Source organism: Hypanus sabinus, unplaced genomic scaffold (genome assembly GCF_030144855.1).
Source record: "Hypanus sabinus isolate sHypSab1 unplaced genomic scaffold, sHypSab1.hap1 scaffold_1390, whole genome shotgun sequence".
Classification (NCBI taxonomy): domain Eukaryota; kingdom Metazoa; phylum Chordata; class Chondrichthyes; order Myliobatiformes; family Dasyatidae; genus Hypanus; species Hypanus sabinus.
The window spans coordinates 47,218-72,201 of NW_026779462.1; the positions used below are offsets into that span (position 1 = coordinate 47,218).

At 45.8% G+C, this 24,984-nt stretch overlaps 1 protein-coding gene across 2 annotated transcripts; it reads left to right on the top strand.

Annotated features, from left to right (window-relative positions):
• The first annotated feature begins 10,796 nt into the window (after positions 1–10,796).
• On the top strand, positions 10,797–24,641 carry LOC132386918 (zinc-binding protein A33-like). Of its 2 annotated transcripts, XM_059959271.1 has the most exons (6): positions 10,797–11,212; positions 11,901–11,996; positions 12,414–12,647; positions 12,945–12,967; positions 13,056–13,174; positions 23,903–24,641. In XM_059959271.1, the coding sequence occupies exons 1-6, from the start codon at positions 10,802–10,804 to the stop codon at positions 24,475–24,477; spliced, it is 1,458 nt and encodes a 485-aa protein (XP_059815254.1). In that variant the 5' UTR covers positions 10,797–10,801; the 3' UTR covers positions 24,478–24,641. The 2 variants fall into 2 exon arrangements, with proteins under 2 accessions (XP_059815254.1, XP_059815255.1); XM_059959272.1 differs by lacking the exon at positions 11,901–11,996.
• Positions 24,642–24,984: the final 343 nt, after the last annotated feature.

Here is a 24,984-nt window from a genome sequence, read left to right on the forward strand (position 1 = left end):
ATACTATCAAGATAATAGTATTACCCATATTTTTATATTTAATCGAAGCATTACCAATTTTTATTCCTCAACCTTTTTTTGATATTATTGATTGCAAACTATCTTCATACATGTGGCAGAATAATAATCCTAGATTAAGTAAGAAATATTCACAGAAGATTAAGTAGGAAGGTGGTTTGGCTTTGCCAAACCCAAGATTTTACTACTGGGCAGTTAACAGCCGATTGTTAATATCTTGGACACGAGAATTGGTCGTAGTATCTTGCCCACAATGGGTAAATTTGGAGTGTAAATCTGTACAAGACTTCTCATTGTTTTCTATTTTAGGATCTTTGCCTCCTTTTGCTTTATCTAAACCAAATAAACAAATAACTAATCCTGTAGTTAAACATACACTAAGAATATGGTTTCAATTTCGTAAATTCTTCAGCTTGAATAAGTTTATCTTATCAACCCCTATTATATCTAACTTTTTGTCCAGCCCTCTTTTATGGACTAAGCCTTTGTGTTATGGAAAGCAAAAGGTATAACATGTTTTTGTGATCTATTTTTAGATAACAGTTTAATGTTCTTTGAACAGCTATCCAGCCTAAAACTCTTTTTTTTAAGATACTTGCAAGTTTGAAATTTCTTGAATGTTAGTTTTTTCTGAAATTATGCCCAATGGACATTACAGAAAAAAATTCTGGCTCTGAATCCTTGCCAGAAGGGTTTAGTAGCCATCATTTATAATATGATCATGAAAATACAGCCAGGAGTATCAGAAAAAAATAAGAAGGAATGGGAAAAAGAACTTAATTGTCTGATACTCACAGGGCAGTGGGAGAACATTTTACAATTAATCAATTCTTCTTCTATTTGTGCTAAACATGCCTAATACAATTTAAGGTTGTTCATAGGGCTCACATGTCCAAGGATAAACTCGCTCGATTTTATTCTTATGTTAATCCAGCCAGTGACAGATGTCATTCTGAAGTCGCTTTATTGACCCACATGTTCTGGTCTTGCCCATGTTTGCAAAATTATTGGAAAGATATTTTTGGTATTATTTCAAAAGTTCTGAATATCAAATTGCAACCACATGCTTTTACTGCAATTTTCAGTTTACCGATGGTGGATAATAGTCGTTTATCCCCCCCCCCCCCCCACCAGCTTGGCGGATAATTGCATTTGTTACATTAACGGCTAGAGGATCTATCCTATTGAATTGGAAAGAAATTAATCCTCCAACGATATTTCAGTGGTTTTCTCAAATTATTTCTTGTTCAAGTTTAGAAAAAATTACAAGTGTTGTCTTTGACCCTTCAGTTAAATATGAAGAAACTTGAAGACCATTTATTCAACATTTTCATATGAGCTAAACTGACTTTTCCTAAACCTGACTTTTATTGTCCTTAATTATTTGGATGGAGGTGTGGAATTATTGACACTACTGTGTATAGTTGATATAATGCAATGGCCCATGTCGGTTAGGATTTTTTTCTTTTTTTTTGGGGGGGGGTGTTTCTTATTTTCTCCATTTTTTGTAACCACTATGAGTTTGGGAGGTTAATATCATCTATTTGTATTTATACCGGAACCTATTAATTATGTATTCTCCAGCTCTTTGTATTCATGTTTCATTTATGTTTGTTTAAAATCAATAAAAAGATTTAAAAAGAAAGGACTACTCTGAGGAAAGGCTGGAATAGGCGCAACGGGCCGAGTGGCCTGGCCTGCTCCTGTTACTTATTTACTAAAGTCCGAGTTTACCTTTGCGCCTGGTTCTCCCTTGACCTTCAGCCTGACCTTTTGCACAGGGGAGCGCTCACACACCGGAGCTCCATCGGCAGCCGCTGCGGGCCAGCTCCCGGATCCCAGCAGCAGGAGACAGGACCGGGAGGAAACTCCGGACAACAGGCCCCGATCCACGGCGGGGAAAGACCGGGCTCCCCCTGTGTGGCAGAAACATCTCACGGAATCTCCGCCCGAAACTTCACCTCCGCCATCGGAAGGATTCAAAACTCCGGCCGCTGTTGCAGCCTTTACCCGGGGAGCTGCTCCCGATCTCGGGTCTCTCACCGGGTCCACTCGTTCCCGGTTCCAAACTTCGGTCCGCCCAGCGTCCCGCCCACTGACACACCTCAGCCAATGGAGGCAAGATACTACGAGAGGTGTTCGCTGATTGGCTGTGAGTGTGTCCAAGGGCGGACTGCTGCCGGGAGCTGGAGATGTCAGTCACCGTTTGTTCTCAGACTCATAGCAAGTTCCCCGAGGCTCAAAGTTCAAAGTAAATTTTATAATTACTTTTTAATATTTAAAATTTTTATTGAACACAAACAAAGACAGAAACACTAAACATATGCTAACAAAGCCAGGGAAACACACAAAAGCAGCAACGAATATATAACCATTAACTTTAAATATACAAATAAACAAGGAAATCCGCTCTAAATACTGTTGGACAGAAGGGACTGTATCTAAGAGGAGTCACAAAACAAGAACGTTTACAGAGATAACACAAAACATTGACAGATTTGTACAGTCTTTACAGGTTTCTGGTTACGGGAAGTGTTCAGAGTATAAACGTATAGTTTGAAGTCTGAGGTAAAAATCTAAATGAAGGTTTCTTATTGCTGTGTTTGCATTTATGGATACAAAATTTGCTGTAAATTAACAAAAGATTTATGATAGAGAAATGATCCCTGTGAGATTTGGTATTACTAGTAAACCCAATAAGACATTTTCAAAACAAAAAGTAAAATCCACATTAATATATTAATCTATAAATTGACAAACATCAAATCAAAATGTTTTAACATATTCACAATCCCAAAACAGATGAAATAAATCCTCTGGATATCAACCACAAAAAGAACAGTTAGTCTCAATATCAGAATTAACCCTTGTCAAATAAACATTATTTGGATAATATCTATGTATAATTTAAAATAAGCCCCAAATACTCCTCCACCTCAGATTCCCCAAGTGACGATTCCAAAAACTAACAGAGTACATATAAGTCGCCACAAACAACTCCTGCAAACATGCAGAGCAAAGCTACAGAATGGTAACTATATCTGGATCACTGAAAGATCAACCAGAGTGCAGAAGACAACAAACTTCGCCAATGCAAATAAACAACGAGAACATGAAATAACCGCAGCGGCTGCCGATAGATGTCCGGTGCTCTCAGCTCTCCCTGTTCAATCTGACAGGACAAGAAACAGTGAGGCACAAAGGTAACCGAGTGTTTCAGAAAACAAGAAATCGAGAAGGCGTGGCCATTCGGCCCTTGCGCTACCACTGTCCTTCAACTCAGAACATGCTTGACTTTTGACCTCAGCACCACTTTCCTGCAACTTCCCATCACCGCTGAGCCCCAGGATATGTCTATTCAATTTCGAAACCTTGTGGAGATAATTGCAATGATTCACTGCACTCTGGGTGAGGACATTTCTCCTAACCTCAGTCCTGCTCAGTTCTCCTCGTATTCTGAGTTTGTGAGTGCTGGTTCCACACCTTCTGGGAAACATCATTCCAGCACATCCACTTTAAATATCTTGTGAGATTATATTTCTCTAATTCTGAGACAGGAATACAATCTGTCTCAGTTAAACCACCTCTTGTTTCACTCATTTTGAGACAGTCCCAGTACGATCATTTGTTGTGGGAGCAACTCTATGGACATCAAGTGAGTGCAGTTATCCTGTGTTGTTCCACAGCCTGATGGTTGAGGGGTAGTAACTGTTCCTGACCCTGGTGGGGCGAGTCCTGAGGCTCTTGTACCTTCTACCTGATTACAGCAGTGAGAAAAGAGCCTGCCTGTATGATGAGCCTGATCACAGCCGCCTGTATCACCGTCCCCTCTGGCCTGCCCTGTCCGGGACCAAAGGGATTGTGGAGAGTAAATGTGGTACTCTGTCGAGTATCACTGTGATCCGTCCCCTCTGGCCTGCACTATCCGGGACCAAAGGGATTGTGGAGAGTAAATGTGGTACTCTGTCGAGTATCACTGTGATCCGTCCCCTCTGGCCTGCACTATCCGGGACCAAAGGGATTGTGGACAGTAAATGTGGTACTCTGTCGAGTATCACTGTGATCTGTCCCCTCTGGCCTGCACTATCCGGGACCAAAGGGATTGTGGACGGTAAATGTGGTACTCTGTCGAGTATCACTGTGATCTGTCCCCTCTGGCCTGCCCTATCCGGGATCGAAGGAATTGTGGATAGTAAATGTGGTACACTGTCGAGTATCACTGTCACCCAGAATCACTTCCTGCCCCTTATTATTCTTGTCTGTGATTCCAGTGCGACAGTCTATGGCCTAATGTCCCCTCTTTCTACAAACTCCGGTTCTGTCCTTAGCCAAGTGTCCTCTTCATCTGCACTGTCCGCACGATCCTGCCACCCGTTCTGGGTTCTTCGTCGGGACCGGAACTCCATCTCCTCAGTACCGGTTCTCTGTGCACACTCTCGCTTTTCCACAGTCCCTTTAAAGAGTCAATTGCACTCCCTATTCATCAGAATTTATGTCACCCGGGGCCAGGTCTGACACAGCAAATTGAGATTAGTTTTCTTAATGGAGTGGGCAGGCTTGGGCCTGAGACAGTTTAGAAAAGTCTGCACTGCCAGCTGGACACACTGATCTGTCCAGGGGTTTGGACTCTCACGTATCCTTAAAATGAGCTATAAAGTACGCAAGGGATTCTCCTTTTCTCTGCAGTTATCAGATAAATTCTCAAAATCCACATGCAGTCGGGCTGTCATTCAAATGGGTTCCCTTACCTCAGTGACCCACCGTGCCAGGGCTTGCATTACATCAGCCCCTCTGGTGGCTCCCGGTCACCTTCGGGCATCTGCCTGGGAAAGGGGATCCCACTCCCTGTCCCTGCCCGAGGGGTTCCATATATAACCCTGAGGAGTGGCACAAGTCTCCTGGCAGGGTCTGGAAACGGGAACCCACTCCCTGTCCCAGTCCGAGAGGTTCCATATATAATCCTGAGGAGTGGCACAAGTCCCCCGTCAGGGTCTGGAAAGGGAAACCCACTCCCGTTTTCAATGAATTCAGGTAAAGCCCCTCGTCCAGACGGTTATACTGCTGAATATTTTTATATCCTTTTCTTCTACACTCGCTCCTTGGCTTTGTAAAATTTTTAAAGATGCGTTAACTGTAGGTAAATAACCACAATCTTTTTATGATGCCTCCATTAATCCAATTCTTAAAAAAGATAAAGACCCCACTGAATTTGCATCCTATTGGCCAATATCCTTGCTGAATACGGATTCTAAGATTTTTACCAAAATTTTGGCCACTACATGAGAAAATGTATTACCTCAAATTATCTCTGAAGATCAGACCGGATTTATTAAAATCTGTTATACATCTTTTAACATTAGAAAATAAATTAAAATAATTTATACTTCTTCATCTAAAATACTAGAATGTCATTTCTTTAGGTGCTGAAAAAGCGTTTGATAGATTTGAATGGCTATATTTAGTTAATACATTGCAGAATTTTAATTTTAGCTTGAAATTTATATCATGGATTAAATTAATGTATTATAAACCTTTGGCTTCACTTCTTACCAATAATCAAAGATCTCCTTTTTTTCAGTTGTCCCGTGGTACGAGGCAAGGCTGCCCTTTAAGTGCTCTATTATTTGACATTGCTTTGGAACCTTTAGCCATTGCCATTCGTGAATCACCTAATATTTTTGGTATTACCCGTGGGTAAGGGACTTATAAGATATTATTATATGCTAATCATTTGCTACTATACATGTCTGACCCTGAGAGATCTATTCCTGCTGTTTCATCCTTGCTTGCTCAGTTTAGTAGCTTTTCTGGCTACAAACTGAATTTTAATAAGTGTGAATTATTTCCATTAAATATGCAAGTTCCAATTTATAAACACTTACTGTTTTAAGTTGTCACAGATCATTTTACTTATTTGGGTATTAAAATTACCAAGAAACATAAGGGTTTATTTAAAGTTAATTTTTTACCTTTAATTGAACAAATCAAGCAACTCGTTACCAGGTTGTCCCCATTATCTCCGTCATTGGTTGGTTGAATTAATACTATCAAGATAATAGTATTACCCAAATTTTTATATTTATTCCAAGCACTAACAATTTTTATTCCTAAATCTTTTTTTGATATTATTGACTCCAAAATACCCTCGTATGTCTGGCAGAATAAAAATCCTAGATTAAGTAAAATATATTTACAGAAGCCTAAGAAGGAAGGTGGTTTTGCTTTGCCAAACCTGAGATTTTACTATTGGACAGTTAATATTCAATATTTAATATTTTGGACACGAGAATTGGTCGTAGTACCTTGCCCACAATGGGTAAATTTGGAGTGTAAATCTGTACAAGACTTCTCATTGTTTTCTATTTTAGGATCTTTGCCTCCTTTTGCTTTATCTAAACCAAATAAACAAATAACTAATCCTGTAGTTAAACATACACTAAGAATATGGTTTCAATTTCGTAAATTCTTCAGCTTGAATAAGTTTATCTTATCAACCCCTATTATATCTAACTTTTTGTCCAGCCCTCTTTTATGGACTAAGCCTTTGTGTTATGGAAAACAAAACGTATAACATGTTTTCGTGATCTATTTTTAGATAACAGTTTTATGTCCTTTGAACAGCTATCCAGCCTAAAACTCATTTTTTTTTAGATACTTGCAAGTTAGCAATTTCTTGAATGTTAGTCTTTTCTGAAATTATGTCCAATGGGCATTACAGAAAAAAATCTGGCTCTGAATCCTTGTCAGAAGGGTTTAGTAGCTATTATTTATAATATGATCATGAAAATACAGCCAGGAGTATCAGAAACAATTAAGAAGGAATGGGAAAAAGAACTTCATAGTCTTATACCCACAGGGCAGTGGGAGAACATTTTACAATTAATCAATTCTTCGTCTATTTGTGCTAAACATGCCTAATACAATTTAAGGTTGTTCATAGGGCTCACATGTCCAAGGATAAACTCGCTCGATTTTATTCTTATGTTAATCCAACCAGTGACAGATGTCATTCTGAAGTCGCTTTATTGACCCACATGTTCTGGTCTTGCCCCTGTTTGCAAAATTATTGGAAATATATTTTTGGTATTATTTCAACAGTTCTGAATATCAAATTTTCAACCACATCCTATTAATGCAATTTTCGGTTTACCAATGGTGGATAATAGTCGTTTATCACCTCCCCCCCCAGCCCGGCAGATGATTGCATTTGTTACATTAATGGCTAGAAGTTCTATCCTATTGAATTGGAAAGAAATTAATCCTCCAACTATATTTCAGTTGTTTTCTCAAACTATTTCTTGTTCAAGTTTAGAAAAAATTGCAAGTGTTGTCTTTGACCCTTCAGTTAAATATGAAGAAACTTGGAGACCATTTATTCAACATTTTCATATAAACTAAACTGACTTTTCCTAAACCTTACTTTTATTGTCCTTAATTATTTGGATGGAGGTGTGGAATTATTGACGCCACTGTGTATAATTGATATTATGCAATGGCCCATGTCGGTTAGGATTTTTTTCATTTTGTTTGGGTGGAATAGGTGCAACGGGCCGAGTGGCCAGACATGCTCCTGTTTGTTATTTTCTAAAGCACGAGTTTACCTTTGCGCCTTGTTCTCCCTTGGTTTTCAGCCGTTCGGATTGCACAGGGGAGCGGTGAGAGCTCCGGAGATCCACCGGCAGCCGCTGCGGGGCAGCTCCCGTCTCCGGGCAGGAAGGGACGGGTCTGGGAGACAACTCCAGACAACAGGCCCCGATCCTCGGCGGGGAAAGGCCGGGCGCCCTCCGTGTAGCTGAAACATCTCACGGAATCTCCGCCGGTCGCTTCAGCTCTGCCTTCGAAAGGATTCACGACCCGCCGATGGTGCAGCCGAAACCCGAGGCGCAGCTCCCGGTCTCCGGCCTCCGGCCTCACTCGGTTCCGGTCCAAACAGCGTCCCGCCCACTGACACCCCTCAGCCAATGGCAGCATCCCTCTCCCAGCGGTGATTGCTGATTGGCTGCCAGTGTGTGAGGACGGGCTGCTACTGGGAGCTGGAGATGTCAGTCACAGTTTGTTCCCAGAATTAAAGGAAAATCCCCGAAACTCAAATTTCAAAGCAAATTTTATTATCAGAGTCCAGATAAGTCACCACTTACAACCCCGAGAAGCATTTTCCTGCGGACGTACTTAGAAAAAGTATAGAATAGTAACCATAACAGAAGCAGGTAGTGAAAGATCAGCCAGAGTGCTGAAGGTAACAAACTGTGCGAATGCAAATACAGGAACAGCGATAAATAACAAGAGCATGAAATAACCTCAGCGGCTGCTGATGGATCTCCGGAGCTCTCACCGCACCCCTGTGCAATCCGACAGGCGGAAGGCCAAGGGAGAACAAGGCGCAAAGATAAACTCGTGATTTAGAAACTAAGAAACAGGAGCAGGCGTGGCCATTCGGCCCTTTGCGCTGTTCTGCCCCTCACTCAGAACATGGCCGATCTTTGACCTCAGCGCCACCTTCCTGCAACGTTCCCAACATCGCCGAGCCCCTAAATATGTCCGTTTAATTTAGGAAACTTGTGGAGAAAACTCCTAACATTTACCGCACTGGGTTGGAGAAATTTCTCCTCATCTCAGTCCTGCTGAGGTGACCTCGGATTTTGAGTCTGTGATCCCAGGTTCAACTACCCAGCCAGGAGAAACATCATTCCTGCCCCTACCCTGTAAATCCCCTGTGAGACTGTGTCTGTCTCAATCAGGAAGTTTCTCCATGTAAACCTTGTGTTAATGAAATTGTTGACAGTTCTTTCAGACCAGCTGCTTTGACCAAGAACACCAGACAGTGGTCAGCACGGAATGTCCTGCAGTTACCGCAGGAGAAGGACTGGATGGACACAGTGGAGTGGTTCCCTGAGCAGACAGTCCAGACCATCTGGCAGAATGCCTCATCACCAGATCTCACCGACAGTCACCAAGACCTCAGCTGTCTGGCGGCGATTCGGGCCCCTCCCAGTCTGATCCTTGCTGCATGCCCGGAGATCACTCCCACAGCGCGCTGCCCCGAGATTACTGCAGTCGAGACGAGAGGGCCCCTCCCAGTCTGATCCTTGCTGCATGCCCGGAGATCACTCCCACAGCGCGCTGCCCCGAGATTACTGCAGTGGAGACGAGAGGGCCCCTCCCAGTCTGATCCTTGCTGCATGCCCGGAGATCACTCCCACAGCGCGCTGCCCCGAGATTACTGCAGTCGAGACGAGAGGGCCCCTCCCAGTCTGATCCTTGCTGCATGCCCGGAGATCACTCCCACAGCGCGCTGCCCCGAGATTACTGCAGTGGAGACGAGAGGGCCCCTCCCAGTCTGATCCTTGCTGCATGCCCGGAGATCACTCCCACAGCGCGCTGCCCCGAGATTACTACAGTGGAGACGAGAGGACCCCTCCCAGTCTGATCCTTGCTGCATGCCCGGAGATCACTCCCACAGCGCGCTGCCCCGAGATTACTGCAGTGGAGACGAGAGGGCCCCTCCCAGTCTGATCCTTGCTGCATGCCCGGAGATCACTCCCACAGCGCGCTGCCCCGAGATTACTGCAGTGGAGACGAGAGGGCCCCTCCCATTCTGATCCTTGCTGCAAGCCCGGAGATCACTCCCACAGCGCGCTGCCCCGAGATTACTGCAGTGGAGACGAGAGGGCCCCTCCCATTCTGATCCTTGCTGCATGCCCGGAGATCACTCCCACAGCGCGCTGCCCCGAGATTACTGCAGTGGAGACGAGAGGTCCCCTCCCAGTCTGATCCTTGCTGCATGCCCGGAGATCACTCCCACAGCGCGCTGCCCCGAGATTACTGCAGTGGAGACCAGAGGGCCCCTCCCAGTCTGATCCTTGCTGCATGCCCGGAGATCACTCCCACAGCGCGCTGCCCCGAGATTACTGCAGTGGAGACGAGAGGGCCCCTCCCAGTCTGATCGTTGCTGCATGCCCGGAGATCAACCCCACAGCGCGCTGCCCCGAGATTACTGCAGTGGAGACGAGAGGGCCCCTCCCAGTCTGATCCTTGCTGCATGCCCGGAGATCACTCCCACAGCGCGCTGCCCCGAGATTACTGCAGTGGAGACGAGACGGTCACTCACCTCTTTGCGGACTGTGGGCTGGCGAAGATCTGTGGAGAAAGATGCAAGGGTCTGTTCCATGGCAGCTGCGTGACTGAAGGCTCACTGATCCTCGGGCTGGTCCCAGGACGCGAAGGAAAACGGACAGCGATTGCTGCTGGAAGATCATCAACTCGGGGAAAGACACTCTAAACGTTTTGGCCTGCCATCACACCGAGATGTCCGGAGAGCAGGGGTTCCCAACCTGGGGTCCACGGTTACTGGTATTGGACTTTGGCATTAAAAAAAGTTTCGGAACTGCTTTCGTCCGGGAATACTGCCGACTGACACATTGCGACTGAACTACAGGGATTCTCTACACTGGACAGAGAGAGGCCGGGTTGGCTGAGGAAGCCTCACAGTTATTGTAGTAGTGAACGACCCCAGGGGGGCACATGGCTTCTCCTTTCAGCGCAGGACTTCAATCGTCTTCCGACCGCAGGGATGGGGCCTTTTGAGATTCAGCTGACGTTTTTGTCGCACTGGGTTTTTACGGGATGGTTTACCAGCCATATGGCCATGTGGTGGACAGTCACGGTACTGCAGGGGGTCATTCCCCGGTTCTACAGCGCGCGTTGTGGACAATCGCGGTACTGCAGGGGATCTGCAGCTCCCGGAAGTGAAAGTTTTCTGACTCAGGAAGTGCTGGGAGTTAACATGGCTTCGAAAGGACCGGTCGAGAGTTTAACAGAGGAGGCAATTTGTCCCATCTGCCTGGATTTCTTCACCGATCCGGTTATACTGGAGTGTGGACACAACTTCTGTCGCTCTTGTATCACACGGTATTGGGAAAGGGAGCAGAGAAACTCCTGCCCGGAATGTAGAGAGGTGATTGCTGACCGCACCCTCAGGGTGAACCGGGCATTAGCAAATCTGGCTGAAAAAGCTCGAAATCTAAACCTGAATCGGAAAGGGAAGGAAAGTGAACGTCACTGCGAGGAACATGAGGAAGAACTGAAGCTGTTTTGTGAAACGGACAAGACACTGATCTGTCTGATCTGTAGAGACGCGCAGGAACACCGAGAACACCGCTTCATGCCGATTAAGCAAGCTGTTAAAATCTGCAAGGTAAAAACTAACGTTAATTTAACACTTACCATATTTCCTTTCTCCTACATAACATCACACGAGCCTCCATAACCAGAACATCATTCTCTGCAACTTCCGCATCTCCAACGGGATTCTAGCATCTCTCCGTCCCACAGCCCACCGCAGCACCCCGAACTCTCCGCTCTCTATACGGATCGCTCCCCGTACTGTATCGCCCTGATCCACTCGCTCCTCCCCACTGATCTCCCTCCTGGCACAGACACCTGCAAGCGGGACAAGTGCTACACCCGACCCCTAACCTCCTCCCTCGTCACCATTCAGGGCCGCAAACAGCCCAGTTCCTCCCGTTTCTTCCATGGTCGATTATCCTCTCGGATTAGATTCCTTCTTCTCCAGTCATTTGCCTCTTCCACCTGTCCCCTCCCAGCTTCTCACTTCATCACCCTCCCCCACGTTCCCCCTCACGTTGTCTCAACCGTCACCTGTCAGCTGGTTCTCATCCACAAACTTATTATTCTGTCTTCTGTCCCATTCCTTCCCAGTCCTGATGACGGGTCTCATCCCGAAACACCGACTGGTTATTTCCCCTGAATAGATGCTGTCTGACTCACTGAGTTCCTCTGGCATTTTGTGTGATAATCGGGGTTGATCACCTGTTTCTTTTGAAGCATCTTTGTTTCTATTTCCTTCACTCTCTGACTTCCAGGATCAGCTAAAATCTTCCTTAGACTCTCTCACAAAAAAGAAATCAGACTTCCAGGAAAAGGAGCAGCAACAGAAAGAGAAGATTTCCGGAGTTCGGGTGAGGCTTCCTGAGCGGAATTTCTGATATTACTGTCGAGTTTTGCTCCATTTAATGCAGAATAGCCGAGTATCGCAGCTCCAGTGACCTGGGTTCGATCCTGACCTCTGCTGCTGTCTGTGTGGAGTTTGCATGCTGTCCCTGTGGCCATGACAGTTTCAGACACATTCCAAGGACATGCTGGATGAATAGTTAACTACAATTAACCCTGTGAAGGTGGGGGAGGGTGTATGTGAATCCGGTAGGAGTTAATGGGTCATTGAGGGAGAATAGGTTTCAGGAATACGTGAGGAAATGGTGTTGACGGGAATGTCTCAGAAGTAGTATGGACCTGAATGGACCGAATGGTCACTTTTATGTCATAAGGAAATACAACACAGCAATGCGGTAAACTAATCTTCACCTTTCATTCAACAGAAACAGTCACACAGCCTTCAGTCCCACATCACATCCCAGTTTGCTGAACTGCGCCAGATTATCACTGAGAAAGAGCAGAGTTTACTCAGGGATCTCAGGGAAGAAGAGAAGAGGATTCTCAACCCAATGGAGAAAAATGTTCGGGACATTCAACAGAATATCAGGTTTATTCAGGAGGATATCTTGAAGCTAAAGGAGAAGATGGATCAAAAAGATGGTGTGATATTTCTCAAGGTGAGTGATTAAATTTGAATTTGTTTCTGTCACATTGAACTAATTGATTCTACCAAATCAATTGCCGCTGTTGGTGTCCTCACACAGAGTTTTCTCCTTGCATGACAAACCTCCAATCACTCCGCAAATGGCATTCTAAAATGTTGGAGACAGATATTCGATCATTTATCAGCAACATACAATCTTTAAGCGATGAATTTTCAGCATAATTAATTGTAAATTAAACTGCAATGAATCAGTCAACGACGTGGACAGTAAGTCCAAGTCTAATCAGATTTGTGTTTTTATTTATTTCAGGAGGAAGCTCATCGGAACAGGAGGTAGGACATGCTCTTTACTGAAACCCTGCGCAGATTTGTAAAATAGTTCAAAAATTCCAGTTTATCACCAGCAGTTTAACATTTACAGGATTAATGACAATATCCAGGAATTGTCAGTGACAGATGAGGCCCTGCCTGTTGGAAAATTCGATCACCCCTATTTATTGAACACAGTGCTGAGAGGAAAACTTGATACCATGAAGCGAGGTAACATTTACAAAGATTCATTTTTCCTTGTTCATGAAACACAATTATGTTATAAGTTGAGGCAAGGATTGGCTGTGATAATGGACTGAAGGGGAACTGAAGTTTATTCCACATCAACCCCACCGACTTCGAGGCATCACTGTCACATGGTCAGCTGGAGATGTCAGACCCCTGGACACACCAGCACAGGGTCACAGTACAACCAATACACGGGACTGGTAGATGAACCACTGTGTCCTGATCCCAGGCACATTGCACTAACACACCAGGATATGAGTTTGAATTCTACCACAGCTGCTGGGAATTTAATACTGACTAAAAACGGGTATCAGTGTGGTGACCGGGATTGTCAGGAATATACACAAGTCCTGCGTGCACTGTGAGTGCAGATTCTGACTGACGTAGGAATTCCCTCTTCTGGATCAGCAAATCTCACTGTTGTTAGAGGGAGCAGAGGGGAGCAGTAATGATCGGGGACTCAATCGTTCGGGGGAACAGACAGGAGAATCTATGGACAAGAATCAGACACCGGAATGCTATCTTGCCCCCAAGGTGCCAAGGTCAGGGACGTCTCGGATCGTGTCTGCAGCATTTTGGAGAGGGAGGGTTAAGAGCCAGCTATAATTTTGCAACTTGGGACCAATTACATAGGAAGTAAAAGCAAAAGGGTCCTGAAAAGAACCTGGCTAGCTTGGTAGAAAACTCGGAAGCCGTACCTCCCGGGTTGTAATTTCTAGATTGCTGCCTGTGCCATGTGCTGGTGAGGGTAGAAACAGGATAATTTGACAGATAAACATGGCTGAGAAGATGGTGCAGGGTGCAGGGCCTCAGGTTCTTGGATCATCGGGATCTCTTCTGGTGGAGGAATGACCTGCTCAAAAGGGATGTGTTGCACCTGGACGCGAGGGAGAACAATATTCTCGGTGAGAGAGGTTTCAGAGAGCTGTTGGGTAGGATTTAAACTAATTTGTTGGGGGGGGGGTTGAAACAGGAGTGAAGGGGTAGAACTGATGGTAAAAATGCAAAGATAGCGTGCAGTCAGACTGCCAGATAGAGCGGACAGATGAGAGGAGAAAATTGCAGCCAGCAAGGTGAGTATCAGTGCATTAGGGATGCAGAATTAAAAAGGGTAGCAGATACAGTACACAAAGTGTTATATCTCAATGCATGGAGTATGAGAAATAAGGTGGATGATCTTGTTGCACTATTACCGATTGTCAGGTATGATGTTGTGACCATCACGGAATCGTGGCTGAAGGATGGTTGTAGTTGGGAGCTGAATGTTCAAGATTACACAGTGTATCGGAGGAAGGAAGGAAGGCCGATGGGGTGGTGTGGCTCTGCTGGTAAATCAGCAGCTAGATGTGACATAGGATTGGGAGATGTTGAATCCTTGTGGGTTGAGGTAAGGAACTGCAAAAGTAAAAATGACACTGACACTAGTCATACACAGGCCTCCCAACAGTCAGTGGGATGAGGCCCACAGATTGCAACTGTAAATAGCAAAGGCTGATGAAAAGTATAATGTTATGATAATCATGGGAGATTTCAACATGCAGGTCAATTGGGAAAATCAGGTTGGTAAAGGATCTCAAGAGAGTGAGTTTGTTGAATGCAATGTGATGGCTTTCTAGAGCAGTTTGTCGTTGAGCCTACTCGGGGAACAGCTCTACTGGATTGGGTGTTATGTTTTGAACCAGAGGTGAGTAGTTAAAAGAAACCTTAGGAGGCAGAGCTCACAACATGACCGAGTTCAACTTGAAATCTGATAAGGAGACAGTAAAGCCTGACATTGTAGTATTTCAGAGAAGTCAAAGAAATTACAGTGGTCTGAGAGAGGAGTTGGCCAAAGCAAATTGGAACGAGATGCTGGCAGGGATGAGAGCAGAGCAGAAATGGTGTCAGTTTCTGGGAAAATGGGGAAGGTAAAGGATAGATGTATTCCAAAAATAAATAATTACTCAAATGGCAAAATAGTACAATCGTGGCTGACAAGGGAAGACAAGTTAATGTAAAGGCAAAAGAGAGGGCATACAACTAAACAAAAATTAGTAGGAAGAAAGAGGATTGGGAAGCTTTTAAATATCTACAGAGAGGAACTAAAAGGATGATTAGGAGGGGAAAAATAAACAAGAAATTGATTTGAATTGAATTGACTTTATTACTTACATCCTTCATATACATGAGGATTAAAAATCCTTATGTTATGTCTCCATCTAAATGTGCAATGTATAGTAATTTATTATAAATAATATATATAACATGCTGGTCAATATAACAGAAATACAGTTGCGTCCACACGAGTTAATCAGTCTGATGGCCTGCACCCCAGTGTTCTGAAAGAGGTCGCAGTAGAACTTATGGAGGCATTTCAAATGATCTTTCAAAAATCACTGGACCCTGGCATGGTGCCAGAGGACTGGAAAATGGCAAATGTCACTTAACTCTTTAAGTAAGGAGGAAGGCAGCAGAAAGGAAATTATTGACCAGTTTGCCTCACCTCTGTGGTTGGGAAGAAATTGGAGTCAGTTGTTAAGTATGAAGTTATGGAATACTTGGTGACACTGGACAAGATAGGACAAGTCAGCATGGCTTCGTTAAGGGAATATCCTGCCTGACAAACCTGTTGGGATTCTTTGAGGAGATTACAAGCAGGATCGATAAAGGGGATGCAGTGGATGTTGTATATTTGGAATCTCAGAAGGCCTTTGACAAAGTGCCACACATGAAGGTGGTAACCAGGTTAAGAGGCCATGGTATTACAGAAAAGTTACAGGCATGGTTAGAACATTGGCTGATTGGTAGGAAACAGCGAATGAGAGTAAAGGGATCCTTTTCTGGTTGGCTGCCACTGACTCGTGTTCCGCAGGGGTCAGTGTTAGGACACCTTTATTTTATGCTGTATATCAAGATCTAGCTGATGGAATAGACCATAAGATATAGGAGCAGAAGTAGGCCATTTGGCCCATCGAGTCTGCTCCACCATTCAGTCATCTATCTCTGCCTTAAATATGACTTGGCCTTAACAGCCACTTGTGGCAACAAATTCCACAGATTTTCCGCACACTAACAAAAGTAATTTCTCCACATCTCAGTTCTAAAAGGACGTCCTTCAATTCTGAACTCATACCCCCTTGTACTAGAGTAGATGGCTTTGTTTCCAAGTTTGCAGATGATACAGAGATTGGTGGAGGGACCGGTAGTATTGAGGAAACAGCTAGGCTGCACAAGGACTTGAGTGAGGAGAATGGGAAGGAAAGTGGCAAGTGATATACAATGTTGGAAAACGCATGGCCATGCACTGTGGTCGTCGAAATAATGTGCAGATTCTTTTTTCAGATGGGGAGAAAACCGAAAAAGCTGACATGTAAATGGACTTAGCAGTCATTCTGCAGAAGACCCTAAAGGTTCACTTGCAGTACAGCCAGTGGGGAGGAAGGCAAATCCAATGTTATCATTCAATTCAAGGGGTTTAGAATAGCATTCAATTCAAGAGCAGGGATGTGATGCTGAGGCTTAATAAGGCACTGGTGAAGCCTCACCTTGAGTATTGTGAACTTGGGCTCCTCGTCTAAGAAAAGATGTACTGGCATTTCAGAAGGTTCATTTCATAAGGATGATTCCAGGAATGAAAGGGTTATCATACGAGGAACGTTTGATAGCTCTGTGTCTGTACTCGCTGGAATTTAGAAAGATGAGGGGGAATCTCATTGAAACCTTTCGAATGTTGAAAGTCCTAGAAACCTTTCGAATGTTGAAAGTCCTAGACCGATTAGATGTGGAAAGGATGTTTCCCATGGTGGTGGAGTTTAGGACAAGAGGGCACAGCCTCAAGATACAGGGGGATCTATTTAAAACAGATGTGAACAAATTTGAGCCAGCGGCTGGTGAACTTCTGGAACTTGTGTGTATTTGAGGCAGAGCTTGATTGGTTCGAGATTGAACAGCATCAAAGGTTACGGGGAGAAGACCAGGTAATGGGGCTGAGGAGGGAAATGTGGATCAGCCATGATTGAATGGCGGAGCAGACTCGATGGGCAAATGGCCTAATTCTGCTCCTATGTCTTATGGTGATCAGACCACTTCATTGAAGCATTGTGAGAATGAGCTCGGACACACCAACAAGCATTGACATGGGTCAAGATTTCATCTCGGGAGAAGCACACACAGCATAACCGGGCTGGCAAAGCTCCCTCACACACATACACAGGAAGGACTGGCAGATTGTAGTCAGAGCCTCAGCAATGTACGTTGTTATTTCCCTCAGTAACCTGGAAACCAGTCTCTTCAGAGACAGTCATTTATTCATTTAAACAGCTCAATCACGTGTGACACATTGTCAACACACACCAGACATGTGATGACACACTGTAACATACAAATTCTTCAATGTGCACACTCTCCTTCAATGTGTATACACAACACACACATACACACACAGATATACTATCAGAGTGTGACACACGGCCACAGAAATAGGCACAAATTTCCATTTAGGATTGAAATCTGCCGTCCTTACCCAGTCTGTCTGTTCTGTGGCACTGAGCTGCCCTCTGACGTGACGTCACATCAACACTTCACAGACAGACTCCGGGGTGAGATTCCTCAGGAGGATGATCTCGGAGGGTTTGATGAATGTTGAACTCACGGCCCACTTCATCAATCTGCAAGACTAAGATGTCTTCTTGAGCATGGCCCATTTGTGTGTGTTTGCACCCCCCCACCCCCCATCCCTCTAACCATTTCCCATCTGCGTACCTGCCCAAATTTATTTTAAAATATTTTATTTTTACCTGTCTCTACAGTGTCTGAGGGCAAATTCCATTTACCAACCTCCCTCTCTATGAGAATGTTACCCGATAGACCACTCAGAAAAATTTCCCGTCTCATTTTCAGTCCGAGGCCTCTGGTTCTGTCCTCCCATTTCTTGGAAAAAGAAACTTTATTTAAGCTCCTTATGAATTATTTACCTTGTTAAGAGGTCACACCTGAACATCCTACACTACAGCTGAATAGCCTAAGCTTACCCACTCTCTGCTTTTAACTCAAGCCCCCAGTCCTGGTAACATCCTCCTGAAGCCTCCTGTCCAGTGTAATGACATCCTCCCCATATTCGGGAACCGGAAATGCAGACAATACTCCAAGTGTGGTCTATCATCGACATCAAAGGCCTCGCTGAATTTCATGTGGACAGTGTGGAATAGGCTGATGAATACAGGACTGAAGGTGTTTTTTTAGATTGGGACAAGAAGGGCGGCGTGGGAGCTAAATTCTGAAGGAAGACAGTGTAAAAAAAAACTTTGCATAGAAGAACGGCGAGACTGCGCAGGACAGCGCGGAGAGTTTAAAAAGATGACCACCCTATACAGCGGGCAGCGGAGTGGGTGGCAGCAGAGTGTAGGGCTTTGGCTCAACGGGCTTAGGCGGTAACGGGAAGAGCCGAGAGCGAAGCACCAACTCTTTTTCTCCCCTTGGCAAATCGGCCTGAACGGACGGGGGAACAGCAGGGCACATTAGCTAACAGTTTAAAAAGTTTGTGTGCTTGGAGAAGTAAGTGGGTGAGTAGACCTATCTTTCTTTGTTTCATTCCCGTAGAATTAGGTAGCATTTCTGCAGGGTCTGTGCTTTGTTCAGGGTGTCAGATGTGGGAATCCTGGGAGACCTCCAGCCTCCCTGATAGCCACATCTGCACCAGGTGAACCGAGATTCAGCTCCTCGGAGACCGTGTTCGGGATCTGGAGCTGCAGCTTGATGACCTACTGCTTATTAGAGAAAATGAAGAGGTGATAGACAGGAGCTACAGGGAGGTAGTCATCCCTAGGCTACAGGGGTCAGAAAACTGGGTGACTGTCAGGAGAGGGAAGGGAAGTGCCCAGATAGTGGAGAGCACCCCTGTGGCTGTCCCCCTCAGCAACAAGTATATCGTTTCGGATGCTGTTGAGGGGGATGACCTGACAGGGGACGGCTACGGTGACCGGGTCACTGGCACTGAGCCTGGCGCTGTTGCGCAGGAGGGAAGGAGGGAGAAGAGGAATGCGATAGTCATAGGGGATTCCATAGTCAGGGGAACAGACAGGAGATTCTGTGCGCCTGGCAGAGATACCCGCATGGTGTGCTGCCTCCCAGGTGCCAGGGTACAGGATGTCTCGGATCGGGTCCAGAATATTCTGAAGGGAGAGGGCGAGCAGCCAGCTGTCTTGGTACATGTTGGTACCAATGACATAGAGAGGAAAAGGGAGGAGGTCCTGAAGAGAGATTTCCGGGAGTTAGGAATGAAGCTGAGAAGCAGGACCTCCAGGGTAGTAATCTCAGGATTGCTACCTGTGCCACGTGCTAGCGAGGGCAAGAATAGTAGGATCAGGCTGATGAATGTGTGGCTGAGAGACTGGTGCAGGGGGCAGGGCTTCAGATTCTTGGATCATTGGGATCTCTTCTGGGGGAAGTACTACTTATTCAAAAAGGACGGGTTACCCCTGAACCCGAAGGGGATCAATATCATCGCGGGAATGTTTAATAGAGCTGTTAGGGAGGGTTTAAACTAATTTGGCAGGGGGGTGGTAAACCGGAATGATAGAGCGGAGGAGAGGGAATCTATAAATCTAAGATAGTGAGCAGTAAAGATGTCAGGAAGGACAGGCAGGTGATGGGGCAAATTTGCAGCCACTGGGATGAGTTGCAGTGCAATCAAAGCAAAACTGACCAAATACAGGACTTAAGGTGTTATACTTAAATACACACAGCTTAAGGCATAAGGTGGATGATCTTGTCGTACAGCTACAGATTGGCAGGCATAATCTTGTGGCCATCACTGAGACGTGGCTAAAGGATGCAAGTCTATGAGAGCTGAACGTCCAAGGATACACAGTGTATCGGAAGGATAGGCAGGTAGGCAGAGGGGTGGCATGGCTTTATTGGTATGAAATGATATTAAATCATTAAAAAGAGGTGACAGAGGATCGGAAGGTGCAGAATTTTTATGAGTTGAGCTAAGAAATCGCAGGGGTAAAAGGATCCTGATGGCAGTTATCTACAGGCCTCTTAACAGCGTCAGTGATGTGGACTACAAATTACAACAGGGAATAGAAAAGGCTTGCCAGAAGGGCAGTGTTATGATAATTGTGGGGATTTTAACATGCGAGTGGATTGGGAAAATCAGGTCAACACTGTATCTCAAGAGAGAGAATTTGTAGAATGTCTACGAGATGGCTTTTCAGAACAACTTGTTGTTGAGCCCACTAGAGGATCAGAGATACTGGATTGGATATTGTGTAATGACCCAGAGGTGATTAGAGAGATTGAGGTGAAGGAACCGTTAGGAGACAGTGATCGTAACATGATTGACTTCACTGTGAAATTTGAGAAAGAGAAGCCGAAATCTGATGTGTCGGTATTGCAGTGGAGTAAAGGAAATTACAGTGGCACGAGAGAGGAACTGGCCAAATTTGACTTGAAAGGGACATTAGGGGGAAGGACGGCCGAGCAGCAGTGGCTGGAGTTTATGTGAGGAGTGAGGAATGTGCAAGACAGATATATTCCAAAAAAGAAGAATTTTTCAAATGGAAAAAGAGAAGTCAAAGCCAAAGTGGCTGACAAGAGAAGTCAAAGCCAAAGTAAAAGCAAAGGAGAGGGCATTCAAAGAAGCAAAAATTAGTGGGAAGACAGAGGATTGGGAAGTTTTTAAAAGCTTACAAAAGGAAACTAAGAAGGCCATTAAGAGGGAAAAGATGAACTATGTAAGGAAGCTGGCAAATAATATCAGTGAAGATACTAAAAGCTTTGTCAAGTATATAAAGAATAAAAAACGGGTGAGAGTGGATATTGGACAGATAGAAAATGATGCTGGAGAAATTGTAATGGCAGATAAGGAGATGGCTGAGGAACTGAACGAGTATTTGCATCAGTCCTCACTGAGGAAGATATCAGCAGTATACCGGACACTCAAGGGTGTCAGGGAAGAGAAGTGTGTGCAGTCACAATTACGACAGAGAAAGTACTCAGGAAGCTGAATAGTCTCACGGTAGATAAATCTCCAGGACCAGATGGAATGCACCCTTGTGTTTTGAAGGAAGTAGCTGTGGAGATCGCGGAGGCATTAGCAATGATCTTTCAAAAGTCAATAGGTTCTGGCATGGTTCCGGAGGAGTGGAAGATTGTAAATGCCACTCTGGTATTTAAGAAAGGGGCAATGAAGCAAAAAGTAAATTATAGACCTGTTAGTTTGAGAAATGGTTGTGAGGTTTCTGGAGTCAATTGTCAAGGATGAGGTTACGGAGTACCTGGAGGCATATGACAAGACAGGCCAAACTCAGCATGGTTTCCTTAAAGGAAAATCCTGCCTGACAAACCCATTGAAATTATTTGAGGAGATTACAAGTAGGCTAGACAAGGGAGATGCAGTGGATGTTGTGTATTTGGATTTTCAGAAGACTTTTGACAAGGAGCCACACATGAGGCTGCTAAACAAGATAAGAGCCCATGGAATTATGGGAAATTTACATATGTGGGTAGAGCGTTGGCTGATTGGCAGGAAACAGAGAGTGGGGATAAAGGGATCCCATTCTGGTTGTCTGCCAGTTACCAGTGGTGTTCCACAGGGGTCCGTGTTGGGGCCACTTCTTTTTACGTTGTATATCAACGATTTGGGTTATGAATTAGATGGCTTTGTGGCTAAGTTTGCTGATGATACAAAGATAAGCGGAGGGGATGGTAGTGCTGAGGAAACAGAGAGTCTGCAGAGAGACTTGGATAGATTGGGAGAAGTGGCAAATGAAATACAATGTTTAAAAGTGTATGGTCATGCACGTTGGTAGAAGAAATAAACGGGCTGACTATTATTTAAATGGAGAGAGCATTCAAAATTCTGAGATGCAATTGTACTTGGAAGTGCTCGTGCAGGATACCCTTAAGGTTAACCTCCAGGTTGAGTCGGTGGTGAAGAAGCTGAATGCAATATTGGCATTCATTTCTAGAGGAATAGAATATAAGAGCAGGGATGTGATGTTGAGGCACTATAAGGAACTGGTAAGACCTCACTTGGAATACTGTGTGCAGTTTTGGGCTCCTTATTTACGAAAGGATGTTCTGACATTGGAGAGGGTTCAGAGAAGATTCACGAGAATGATTCCTGGAATAAGAGTGTTAACATGTGAGGAATGTTTGACCGCTCTTGGACTGTACTCTGTGGAGTTTAGAATGAGGGGGAACCTCACAGAAGCATTTCGAATGTTAAAAGGCATGGACAGAGTGGATGTGCCAAAGTTGTTTCCCATGGTGGGGGAGTCTAGTATGAGAACATGACTTAAGGATTGAAGGGCGCCCATTCAAAACGGAGATGCAAAGACATTTTTTTAGCCAGAGGGTGGTGAACCTGTGTATTTCTTGCGGCAGTGGAAGCCAAGTCATTGTGTGTATTTAAGACAGAGATTGATAGGTATGTGAGTAGACAGGGCATCAAAGGTCATGGTGAGAGGGTGGGAGAGTGGGACTAAATGGGAGAATGGGAAAATGGATCAGCTCATGATAAAATAACTTCTGCTTTAAAAATCAAACACAAGAAAATCTACAGATGCTGGTAATCCAAGCTGCACAGGTCCTGATGAAGGGTCTCGCCAGATCTCTCTGACACCTGTCTGGAGAGAGTTGATGTTGGGAGGATGTGGGTGGGTCGAGAACGGTGAGCACAGCCTCCGACTATAGGGATGTCCATTTAGGACAGAGATGAGGAGGAATTCCTTTATCCACAGGATAGTGAAACTGCCACATGCAGCTGTGGGGGCCAAATAATTGAGTATATTTAAAGCAGAGTGACACACACAAATTGTTGGGTGAACAGCAGGCCTGTAACTTTCTATGGAAACGAGTAAACAGTCTACGGTTCAGACTGAAACAATTCATCAATACCTGTGTTGCTCAAGGGTTACTGCAAATTCATCCCCTGTACTAATGAGGGGCTGCGGGGGATGGGGTTGTGGGAAAGGGGACAAAGTCATCCTCACCTGCCATCTTTGCCCCCTCCAGCTTCTCATTACGTCTACACACACAGTTCACCCACAGGCTTTCCACCCCTCCCCCTCCTGGTCCAATCTGCCATTCATCTCTCCCCTACCGGTTCCCATTATCACCTCCTTTACTGTCTCAAACCATCACACTGCCCCACTTCACACTCACAAATAAATGTGAACATTGTATGACGGGCCTGTTCCTGTGCTCCACTGCTCTACGTTCTCTGTTCCCAGTTTCGGAGAATGACAGGAGATCTCATGGAAACACAAAATTCTTTCAGGGGTCAACAGGCAGGAGTGAGGGAGGATGTTTCCCCTGTCTGAGGAGTCAAGGGCCAGGGGTCTCTCTGCTCTCCGTCCAGCAGAAAACCCCCGATCCCCGGGGCCGCGCTGCCCGAGTCTCCCCCCCCCCACCCCGATCCCCGGGGCCGCGCTGTCCTAGTCTCCCCCCGATCCCCGGGACCGCACTGTCCGAGTCTCCCCCCGATCCCCGGGACCGCGCTGTCTGAATCTCCCCCCGATCCCCGGGGCCGAGCCGACCGAGTCTCCCCCCGATCCCCGGGGCCGCGCTGTCCGAGTCTCCCCCCGATCCCCGGGGCCGCGCTGTCCGAGTCTCCCTCCGATCCCCGGGGCCGCGCTGTCCGAGTCTCCCCCGATCCCCGAGGCCGCGCTGTCCGAGGCTCCCCCCGATCCCCGGGGACTCTCTAATTCTCTGCCTCTCCCCCAGTCTCTGTCACCCTGGATGTGGGAACGGCGGGTCTGGAGCTCGAGGTGTCTGAGGATCGTAAGAGTGTGAGAGGGACCGGGACCTGGAGGAATCTCCCTGACACCGGGAAGAGATTCACACACTGTCCTTTTGTGCTGGGATCGAAGGGATTCACATCGGGGAGACATTACTGGGAGGTGGAGGTGACGGGGAATCGGTTCTGGTGGCTGGGAGTCGCCGCAGAGTCTGTGGAGAGGAAGAGACGGGTCAGTCTGAGTCCGGAGACCGGATTCTGGGTCATCAGGCGGGATTATGATGTGTTACATCGGGATGGTGACGTGTTACATCGGGATTGTGACGTGTTCTATGGTCTCCCGTCCCCCGAGACCCGTCTCGCTGCCTGTCCCATCCCCGGGAGGGTGGGAGTTTATCTTAGTTACGAGTCCGGGACAGTTTCATTTTACAACGCGGAGACCAAGTCCCATCTCCACACCTTCACTGGGAATAAATTCACGGGGAAACTTTATCCTTTCTTCGCGACCTGGGATAGAAACCAGTGGCTGAGAATCTGCTCCGGTTCCGCTCCGGGTCTGTAAACGGGTCCGGTCCCGGGACCGGCGTCAGAAGTAAAGTCCCTGTAAATATAAATGTGCGGAGAGTGCAGCTAAATACGTGGCTAAGGGGATGGTGCAGGAGGGAGGGTTTCATGTTTCTGGACAATTGGGCTTTGTTCCCGGGAAGGTGGGACCTGTTCCGAGGACGGTTTGCCCCTAAACTGGGCGGGGGGGGGGGGGGAGGAATAACATTCTTGCGGGTAGATTTGCCAGTGCTGCTCCGGGGAATTTAATCTAGATTTGCAGAGGGAGGGGAACCAGAGTGTTAGAGCAGATAGTGAGGTGCAGGAGGATAAGGAACATGAGAGGACTGCATGTATAAACGGAAATGAAAAAAAAAAGCAGACGATATACATATTCTCAGGTATATCTATTTCAATGCACGGAGTATTGTCGGTAAAACAGATGAGTTTAGGGCTTGGGTTGACACGTGGGATAACGTCATTACTGCTATTAGTGAGGGGCAGAACTGGCAGCTTAATGTTCTGA